The sequence below is a fragment of the Orycteropus afer genome, unplaced genomic scaffold (genome assembly GCF_000298275.1).
Source record: "Orycteropus afer afer isolate SDZICR_OR568_19922 unplaced genomic scaffold, OryAfe1.0 scaffold01054, whole genome shotgun sequence".
NCBI lineage: Eukaryota > Metazoa > Chordata > Mammalia > Tubulidentata > Orycteropodidae > Orycteropus > Orycteropus afer.
The window spans coordinates 37,103-48,548 of record NW_006922641.1 but is presented as its reverse complement, the minus strand read 5'-3'; the positions used below and the strand labels follow the sequence as shown (position 1 = coordinate 48,548).

At 43.2% G+C, this 11,446-nt stretch overlaps 1 protein-coding gene across 1 annotated transcript in view; it reads right to left on the bottom strand.

Moving 5' to 3' along the window:
- AIFM1 (apoptosis inducing factor mitochondria associated 1) overlaps window positions 1-8,816 on the bottom strand; it is a 40,800-nt gene extending 31,984 nt beyond the window's left edge. Inside the window, exon 1 of the mRNA XM_007958630.1 lies at window positions 8,711-8,816. Coding sequence (XP_007956821.1) covers window positions 8,711-8,816 — 106 coding nt within the window. The remainder of the gene's footprint in view (window positions 1-8,710) is intronic.
- Window positions 8,817-11,446: the final 2,630 nt, after the last annotated feature.

Genomic DNA, 11,446 nt, shown 5'->3' with positions numbered 1-11,446 from the left:
TGGGCAATCCTACTTCCGTAGTGATATTGCCTCGGAAACCCAAGGAGGGGTCGCTATGAGTCGGGGCCGACTCGATGGCACACAACAACAACAACATCTAAAGCAGAAGTTCTCAAACTTGAATGTACATAAAAATCACCTGGAGAGTTTGTTAAAACACAGATTGCCAGGTCCTACCCTCAGAGTTTCTGATTCATCAGACCTGGGATGGGGCTCAAAAATTTTCATTTCTAACAAGTTCCCAGGTGATGATGATGCTACTGGTCTGGGGACCACATTTTCAGATCTACTCTTCTAGAGGTGGGTAGATTTGTTTCTGTCTTGACTTAAAAAGACAAGCAAAATGGGCACTGGCAGACAGGGAACTTCCCCTCTTGCTTTCACAATTGCAGGGCACAGAGAGTTAAGACAAGTCCGATACAGGTCTGCAGTCTTAATACCTGAAATCCTTGGGACCGTGTGTATTACAGAATTCAGAACTGTTTGGTCTATGTATATACCATATACATGCATACCTTAGAGATACTGTAGGTTTGGTTTCAGACCATCGCAATAAAGCAAATATTGCAATAAAGCAAGTCACACATTTTTGGGGGGGGGTTCCCAGTGCACATAAAAGTTCTGTTTACATTACACTCTAGTCTATTAAGTGTGCAAGAGCATTATGAAAAAGTTGTAAATGTGAGAATTACCAAAATGTGACACAGAGACACAAAGTGAGCTGCTGGAAAAACGGTGCTGACAGACCTGTTCCATGCAGGGTCGCCACAAACCTTCAATTTGTGAAAAATCCTGTATCTGCAAAGCACAATAAAGTGCAGCACAACAAAATGAGGTATGTCTGTATTAAATAACACCCAGCACATTAAGGGACAGCAACCTGGAGTCAAACCACTATTTCTACAACCAATCACATTAAGTGGGATAAGTAAAAGATTATAAATAGCCTCTCTCCAATTCAGGTCAGGTTTTACTGGCAAGTGAATTACCAAAACTTGACTTTTAGTGCTATTTGGATTTTGAATTGCAGAGAAAAGACGGGGAACCTGGACTCTTAAAACTGGAAACGTGTTTCTCTTTACTGTTCCTAATTCTTACCTGCTTTAGAACCCTTCATCACCACATGAAAGGAAATGATTTATGTTTGGAAACAACAGCAAATCATGAAAAGAAAGAAAAAGGCATGAAAGGATGGAGAAGCTTATCTCAACCTGGGCAAGCCTTTGGTTTTCAGAAGTCCGTGAAAGTGATGATGCAAAGGCAGAAGCTGACAACTGTCAGAGCTCGGAAAATGAAACTGGTTAGAAAAAGTTCCACGCAGTTAAGTTCCATTCAATTAATTGAGCTTTTGCCCCCATCTCCACCTCAAATTCCTTTGCTGCAAATAAAGTTTTTTTTTAATTATGGTTAACCTCTAGCTCATAAATCCAGACATCATAACAACTTTGTTTTAATATAATACCAGTATGTTTATTCTGTTTTTGGCTTACTTTTTACATACTGATAAAACTAGATTGGGGAAAGTTCAGTAGCTTTTGGCTCAATTTGCAAAACAAAAGGCTCTTTGAAGTAAATTGGTTTTTAAAAAAGTGGTTAACATTTAACCTACTATTTGAAAAGAATGTAGTACAATACAATTATCACAAACAGACCAACAAAATAACTTTTTAATTTTGGAAAAGGTGCTAAGTAAGTGTGGTATGGATGTATTTACACCCCCTCCCAATTTTCTTTTACAAATAAAATTATACCCATGCCTTTCTCCTCATAGCTTCAAAATTTGAGGATAATTTATGTCAGGGCTGTAACATGCCTTTTCACTTATCTTACTAACATGGAAAATCCAACCTTACTCCTTGCCTTCTCATTACTGCATCAGTCTACTTGCTTAAGATTTTAAACAAGAAAATCATGTACAAAGATTGAGTTTTCTTCTTCACGCTTTGCATTCTAATACTTGATATGCCAATTTGCAGTCTTTAACAGTGCCTGACACACAGTAGGTGCTTGCTCAAAAAGTATTTGTTGAATTAATGAAGGAAAGAGAAATTCTTCCTAATTCTATTGATAAAGACTGAACATTCTGAATTCTCTGCAATTTTAGGCATATCCCATTGATTTCAGGTTTCTTATTACTAAATCAGTAACCTCAAATACCACAGGATAACATTAGAATAGTACCTAAACCAGCAAGTTCATTTCTGCAGGTTTCATAATCTCTTGCTTATCCATACCCCTAGAAGGACTTTTGCAGAAATACATCCACACAATTGAGGCACCCAGGAATCCCAAATGGCTAAAGGTCCATATGCTCTTTTTTGTTTTAATATTTTATTTTATTTTGTTGTTGTAAGGTCTATATGCTCTTGAAGCATTGTTTCCTGAATGTCAAACTGACTATCTCCACATGGATAACCCAGGCCTGATGTGCCTAGGAGGTCCATTGTAGATAGGTGTCTTTTTCTAAGAAATCCCACAACTTACTCTTATCAGTCTTTTTTTTTTTTTTCTATTTCTCTTATCAGTCTTTCTTTCTTTTTTTTTTTTTTTAAAGTATCAGCTCTTGCTGGAATTTTAGAACACTAAGGATAGTAACAACTACAGCACAGTATGAACCACCCTAATGAAAGGCACAGGAGCTCTGGTGGCATAGGCATCTGACTGCTAACCAGAAGGCTGGCAGTTCAAACCCATCAGCCACTCCTTGGAAGGAAGACTGGGCAATTCACTTCCATAGAGATACCACCTCGGAAACCCAAGGAGGGGACGGTACCAGTTGAAATTGACTCGACAAGAGTGAGTTTGGTTTTTTGGTTTGGTAATGAAAGGCACAGTAGGAAAAATGATTCAGATGACAAAGGAAACGTAATCTAATCACTCTTCTGCAAAGCTGTCCTTCAAAGTACTAGGGCTCAGTCTGCTTCAACAGACATGCACTGTGAATTAACCATGTGTCAGAGACAGTACAAGATGCTCAGGACAGAGAGAGCAGTGCTAGGACACAGTCTCTGTCCTCTCTGGAGAGTTTAGGAGGGATGAATGGCTGCTACTACTCTGAATATCAAAAAATGAGCTTGATACAAATCACAAGAGACTCAGTGTTGCTCAGTTTGTTTTTTTAATTCTTTAGCCAGTGGAACTGAAGGGAAAGAATTGAACCAGTATTCATCGAAAACAATAAAGAGTTCCCAAATCTGCCTGATACTACGGATATGTAGAGAAGTTTGTTAATATACAGATTCTCAGGATGCTCTCCTACAGATTTTCATTCAGTAAATTTGGGGTCAGCTCACCATTTGATTCATATGACCTGGTAACTTTTGTAAAGAGGATGTAGAAGAAAGTTAAGACATGCAGCATATCCCCTCAAAAAATTACAAAGGTTCTAGAAAATGTAATTTATTAACCAGTGACTGATAAAGCTGACTTGCCAGATATTTTCTCAGGAAAGCTTTGCCTCAGCAGAAAGAGGAGGGGAAAGCTCATCTTCTAGGCTTAAAAAAAAAAAAAAAAAGTGTCATTTGGCAGTGTCCAGAAGTCTGGATCCTTGCCCACAAGGAGTCAAGTTTCCTTTTAACTAGGTTAGAAGGTAGAAAGAAGATTCTGAAGAGAGAAAATGCTCAAACGTGTTCAGGTCAGGAATCAGTGATAAGTTTGATCACATGGCCAGTACAAAGTTTGGTGACCGAATAAAATATGACAGAAAATATTTAGTACCTAAGCCATCTGTTCCTCATTGCCAAATGCAGACATAGGTGATAACTATTAGGGACCTCCAATAATTTCTGAAAGGAGGTGAAGTATACAAATAAATAAATAAACAAATTGTTGTTATTGTTATGTGCCATTGAGTCAGACCCGACTCATAGCAACCCCTCCTTGGGTTCCCAAGGCAGTATCACTACAGAAGTACATTGCCCCATCTTCCTTCCAAGGAGTGGCTGGTCAGTTTGAACTGCCAGCCTTCTGGTTAGCAGTCAAATACCTTAGGCACTATGCTACCAGAGCTCCCAATAAACAAACAGTAATAACTATTATTATGGCAAAAGGCAACATATGTAATTGAAATGAACTGGACAACAGTAATAGATATGGATGAGATAGTTGCAAGGTTTATAGTCTGCTAACATCCTGGCAAAGTACTGGGGTGGAGGTGGGGTTATTAGATAACAGTATGCTACCAGTACTAAAGGGGAGCTCTGGTAGCATAGTGGCTAAGACACTTGCCTGCTAACCAGACGGCTGGCGGTTCAAACCCACCAGCCACTCCAGCCACTCCTCGGAAGGAAGGTTGGGCAATCCTACTTCCGTGGTGATATTGCCTCGGAAACCCAAGGAGGGGTCACTATGAGTCGGGTTTGACTCGACGGCACATAACAACAACAACAACAACCAGTACTAAATTTCTTGAGAATAGGAATGGTATTGTGTTTATGTTGGAGAACATCTCTGTTCTTACGTGACACTTGTTGAAATATTAGTGGATGAAGTGTTATGATGTCTGTCATATTTCAAGTGGTTTAGGATCCACCCTCTCTCTCTATATACATACCTATACATATCTATGGGAGCTCTGGTAGCATAGTGGCTAAGGCATTTGACTGCTAACCAGAAGGCTGGCGGTTCAAACCCACCAGCCACTCCTTGGAAGGAAGATGGGGCAATCTACTTCTGTGGTGATATTGCCTTGGAAACCCAAGGAGGGGTCGCTATGAGTCGGGTTTGACTCAACGGCACATAACAACAACAACATACATATCTATAATGAGCTCTGGTGGTGTAGTAGTTAAGGCATTTGGCTGCTAACCAGAAGGTTGGTAGTTTGAACTCACCAGCAGCTCTGTGGAAGATGAGGCAGTCTGCTCTCATAAAGATTTACAGTCTTAGAAACCCAATGGAGGTCACTATGAGTTCGAATTGACTCAATGGTCATGAGTTTTTGGGTTTTTAAAAAATATATATCTATGGTGCCCATGGGTGGTACAAATGGTTAAGGCATTCAGCTGCTAACCTAAGGATTGGAGGTTGGAGGTTGGAGTCCACCCAGAGATGCCTCAGAAGAAAAGCCTGGCCATCTACTTCCTAAAAATCAGCCATTGAAAACCCTATGAAGCACAGCTCTACTCTGACACAGGAGGTTGCCGGAGTCAGAAGCAACTCAATGGAAACTGTTTAAAATATATACATATGTATGTAAAATGTAAACATACAGATAAAAAGTAGCAAGTTCACAATTGGTGAATTTAGGTGAAAGACAGACAGGTGTTTGTTGTACTACTCTTAAAACTTTTCAATAGATTTGAAAAATTTCCAAATATGATGTTGAGAAATAAAAGGTATAGGAATAAACTCACTAACATCAAATCGGTTCCGACTCATAGCAACCCCCACTGGGTTTCCAAGGTAGTAAATCTTTATGGAAGTAGATTGCCCCATCTTCCTTCCATGGAGTGACTGGTGGGTTCGAACTGCCAACCTTCAGCTTAGCAGTCAAATGTCTTAGGCACTACGCCACCAGAGCTCCTATATATATAGATATATACACACACATACACACACACACATACATATATGTATATACACACACACACATATATATACACACATACATGTATATATATACACACATATATGTATACATACATATATATATACACACACACATACATACATACATATACACACACACATATAAAAGGCGTTCTGGTAGCATAGTGCCTAAGGCACTTGACTGCTCACCAGAAGGCTGGTGGTTCAAACCCACCAGCCACTCCTCGGAAGGAAGGTTGGGCAATCCACTTCCATAGTGATACTGCCTCAGCAACCCAAGGAGGGGTCGCTATGAGTCGGGGACAACACAACAGCACACAACAACAACAACATATATATAAAACCAAACTCACTGCCTTCGAGTCAGATCCGACTGACAGCAAGCCCTTCTTGGGTTTCCAAGGCTGTATCACTACGGAGGTAGATTGCCCAACCTTCCTTCCGAGGAGTGGCTGGTGGGTTTGAACCTCCAGCCTTCTGGTTAGAAGTCAAATGCCTTAGGCACTACACCACCAGACCTCCCACAGAAGGAACAGGGGAAAGAAAAAGCAAGTTTTCTGATATTCTAGCCCATCTTTATTCTGTGAGGGGGAAATGGTGTATAAACAAGCATTGCCTCTTTCCCACCTCAGCAAAAACATATGGCAGATGGTACTATGTGAAACATAAATCAGATTAAAAGCAATTAGTAACTGAGCCACAGGTTCATTCCTTAAAACAAGGTTAAATCCTAAAATGATTGGGAGCCCACCACCACCCATTTTTAAAGGCAGGTGGTGTCATACTCCGGTACCCGGCCAAAGGATAAAGGATAAGTATGTACAAAGAGATTGATAAATATGTCAGAAAGTCAGAAGATATTCTATAGCAGACTGCCTTCAAATAAGGTCATGTAATAGACAAAACCACTTTGAGTCTGTATTTTTCAGTAGTTCTAATAGGACCAGTAGTCCCTGGGTGGCACAACTGATTAACTGCTTGACTACCCAAAAGCTGGCAGTTTAAACCCACCCAGAGAGGCTTGCAAGAAAGGTCTGGTGATCTGCTTCTCAAAGCCATGTGGACCACAGTTAGACCTCGCACACATGGGGTCGCCATGAGTCGGAACTGACTGACAACTGATTTCTTTTATATATAACCAAACACCTCAACAGATTTGGTTCCTTGGTTTGGAGGTTTAGGGTCATAGTTTCATGGGATATCCCAGTTAACTGGGCTAAGAACATGTTTAGTGCTTCTGTTCTACCTCCTAGTTCAATGTGTAGTACCTGGGTCTTAAAAGTTTGCAAGTGGCCGTCCAAGGCACAACAATTAGTGTCTATCCACCTGGAGGAACAGAGATAGGAGAGTCAGGGATAGGAGAAGGATATGGAATGTGTGGCTAATATCCTCCTATTCCATGAGACCACAAGAACTGGACAGTATCCAGCCACCTTTACTGACCATTTTGATCAAAGATTCCACAGAAGAATCCTGATCAAAAGGGGGAAACTGCAGAACAGAATTTCAAAATCTCATACACTATAGACTTCCTGGAGCCATGGAGGGTGGATGAACCCCTGAGACTATTGCCCTGAGAGAGTCTTTAACTTAAACCAAAAATATCCCCTGGAAGTCCTCTTAAGACTAAGCAATAAATTAGCTTAACTAGTCAAAAAAGGGTCTGCCTTGAGCATTATGGTCTTATCTATATGGGCTCCAACTGACAACAGCAACTCAAGATTAGATAGGAAGTTTAGGGGACACTGAGCATATGTTAATGAGGGAGGGACAACTCAGAAAAGGAAGGTGAGAATGGTTGCACAACTCCAAGACTGTAATCACTGTCACTAAATAGCACATGTAGAAACTGTGGAATTGGTATATGTTTTGCTGGGTATATTCTCAATAACAACAAAATAAATAAAATTTAGGGAAAAAAATACACCTCCTACAGGTGGATAACTCACTACACCATGAAGCTCCGCAGGTTAAAAATGTAAGCAGGCTCAGACTATGCTCAGATAAATTCATGGATATCTGATGTTCAATGGGCTAATCAGGAGGGGAACTGAATTCATTCTTAGCCTTTGAGGTCAAGCTTTAGTTAGCAGTGTGGCATGAGGATTAGTGGCCTATAGAGTGGCAAACTAACCTTGGCTCTGCCTGTGAATTAGCTATGTGTCCTGGGGCAAGAAACTTCAGCTCTCTGTGCTTTGGTTTATTACCTATAAAATGAGTGAGTACCAGAAAACCCCTTCCAGCTCTAAAATTTGATGATACAACTTCACAGAGGGCAAATACAACACTATCTGCAAACCATTCCTTTGAAGCATTTAAGGCCACCAAAAGTTGCAATGACCAGACATCTCAAATTGATCCTGGGCCAACATTCTTGGGGTCTAGTGCACAACTGCTAACCAGAAGGCTGGCGGTTCAAACCCACCAGCCACTCCTCGGAAGGAAGGTTGGGCAATCCTACTTCCATAGTGATACTGCCCCGGAAACCCAAGGAGGGGTCGCTATGAGTCGGGGCCGACTTGACGGCACATAACAACAACAACAGTGCACAACTGACTGACTCCTTACTTGCCCGGCACTGTTTGTGTGTCACACCCCGTTCAGATCTATGGATCTCATCTGGGGTTGCAAGGTAAGGCAAATAACATCCCCATTACAGAAGAAAACTAGGCATAGGGCTTAAACGTCCTGCTTAAAGTCTCACAGTCAGTACCCGATAGTCTTTCTACTTGACCTCATTGCTCTAATAAGGGTGGGGTGGCGGGGAGGCGGTATGGGACAAGACGCGATGGCTGGCTGTCCTGTCATCCCTGAACAGCTAACCCTCCCTGAAGAGGCCTCATGCCGACTGTGATCGTTGTTAGGTGTCCTCCAGTCGGTTCCGACTCGTAGTGACTCTATGTACAACAGAACGAAATACAACCCGGCCCTGCGCCATCCTCACGCGACTACTGGGGTGTAATTCCCATGAAGGTCAGCTCGGCTTGGCCGGATTCCTCTGCTTTCCGAAACCAACAGTTTGGATCCCAATTCGGGATTCAAGCAACTGTAGGTGTGTTAAGTTTTCTGCAGGAGGAGGGCAGAAAGGCTGCAAGGCATCGGAGCCTAGCCCTGGGGCGCCGGACCTGGGGGGGTGCCTCGGGATGGGTCAGTCAGTCACCTGGGAGCCGGTTCCTCTGCCTCGGGCTTCGGACGCACACTGTCCGCACCAAGGGTACCAGCTTCTGCCTCAAGGCACCCGCCGCCAGGCCTCCACACCGGAACATTTCGGCAACAGCGGTAACAGCACCTCCAAACCTACCCCTCCTTCCCTTTCTTCTCACTCACCGACCGCCGGGTCAAACACCTTGGGCGCCTGCCCGCGCCCCTCCCTTCCCACGCACACTACGCAGGCTCCGCCTCCCGGCTCCGCGTGGGCATTGGACAGTTCCAGTCGTCGTGCTAGAGCCTAGGAACTGGCACCGCGACCGGAGACCTACTGCGCAGGCGTCGCAGTCAATGCTGCATTGCGATTGGCCTGCACTGCGAGACGCTCTGAGGGAAACCGAGACGATTACGCATGCGTGAGCTGCAACTGCTCACTTGCAAAGACCTTGGCCCCTAGTTGCGAGTTCCCGCGAGTTGATAACAACGCAGTGGCTGTCCAGAGAGGGACTCCTGGGTCTGGTTTGCCAGGCAGTTAGGACTAGTTCAGCAACTGTTTCAATGGCAGGAACTGATAACAGCATGTCACAGAGCAGGGACCCAGCACTGCACTTTGTTCTTCTGTGTTAGCCACTAGCTTAAGATACTAAGCCTTTCGGACTCTGGATGTGTTCCATTTCCAGTCTTTCCGTAGATCCGAGACTGGTAACCTGGCTTTCCAGATCCGGAGTAGACTGCCAGCTTTTACAATTTGCCGCCAGCCACACCCCGCCCCTCCGGGTTTCCGGGACAAGTGAACACTCAGTGCTCTGCCCCGCTCCATATCGCTTTTATACTGTGCAATTCTGTGTCCTGGATGCTGTGCCAGGTGCTGCAGTTCGACTCCTGCTATTATGGCTTCCGTGCTTGAGAGCCAGATGCTGGCAAAAAAAAGTCTGTGCTTCACAGCCTTTCTGTGAGAGGAATCCTAAGCACAGCTTCACAATTTGGTGGAAGAGTAGGATGAGGCGCCGTTTTGAATGTGTGATGTTTTGAACTTGTAAGCTAAATTGGAAATACGTTTTGGCTGTATGCAGAACCTAAAACCAGTTACTATGAACTCAATTCCAACTCCTGTCAACCCGAGCGTGTATTGCCAGAGTAGACCTATCTCCTGAGGGTTCTCAATGGAAGTGGATTGCCAGGCTGTTCTTCTGAGTCACCTCTGGGTGGACCCTTTCAGTTAACAACCCAGTTAATTAACCCTTTGCACCAACCAGGACCCCATGCAGAACATTTTTTTCAAAGATTTGGGTTACATATTCATTTAACACGTATTTATTGAGCACTTGCCCCTTGGACTGTACTGTGAAAGGGGCTTTGGGAGATAGGAAAAGTATAGGAAGTGGTCACTGCCTAGTTGGGGAGATGACATATACTGCTTATTTAAATTATAAATAGTATCTGATGTAGTGCCAGAGCCAGAGAGAAGTATGGGCAGGGACAGATTACCCAATAAGCGGGGTAAACACTGAGTATGGGCTGGAATGGCTAAGGAAGGACTTCATGCAGGAAGTGTTACTTGAGCTGTGCCTTCAAGATGAGTGTTGTTGTTGTTATGTGCCGTCGAGTTGGCCCCAACTCATAGCGACTCCTCCTTGGGTTTCCGAGGCAGTATCACTACAGAAGTAGGATTGCCCAACCTTCCTTCCGAGCAGTGGCTGGTGGGTTTGAACTGCCAGCCTTCTGGTTAGCAGTCAAGTGCCTTAGGCACTATGCTACCAGAGCTCCTTCAAGATGAGTAGTAAATTCAAATACCCAGTGGAGGAAGAGGAATAATATATAAGATGGCGAATACATTGTAACCAAAGGTAACATTTTTAGTAACTAAGCATTGATAAAAAGCCAAGACTGTCACTTTGAGGACTGAGGTTGCACCTGACCCAACTCATGGTATTTTTAATCCCCTCATTTGCATGCAAAAGCTGGACAGTGAATAAGGAAGCCCGCAGAAGAATTGGTGCTGGTGAAGAATACTGAATATAACATGGTTTGCCAGAAGAATGAACAAATCTGTCTTGGAAGAAGTACAGCCACAATGCGCCTTAGAAGCAAGGATGGCCAGACTTTGTCTCACATATTTTGGACATGTTGTCAGGAGGGACCAATCCCTGCAGAAGACATCATGCTTGGTAAAGTAGAGGGTCAGCATAAAAGAGGAAGACCCTCGATGAGATGGACTGACACAGTGGCTACAATGATGGCCTCAAGCATAGCACTGATTTTGAGGGTGGCACAGGACCAGGCAGGGTTTCGTTCTGTGGCACAGAACTGACTCGATGGCACCTAACAACAGTAACAAGCACATTGACTTGGGATCCAGACCACCTCAAGTTGAACCCTGGCTCTGCCACTTTCTAAGCTATGCAACCTTGGATAAGTCATTTAATTGTGTCTCACTTTCTTCATCTACCAATCTCATAGGGTTGTTATAAATAATAAATGAGTGAATATTTGTGAAATGTCTTATAGGAAGCACCATTGTGTGTTAAATTAAAAGACTTAGATGTATACAAACAAAACCCAGCACATTTATTATTATTATTATTTATTGTGATTTGGGTGAAGATTTACAGAGCAAATTCACTTTCCATACAGCAGTTCACATATACTTTGTCCCATATCATTGACCACAGTTTACCACAATGCAACCGCTCCCCTCCCACTTCCTCCCCATAGTTACCTCTTTCCAGTGTCCATCCCTCCATACTCT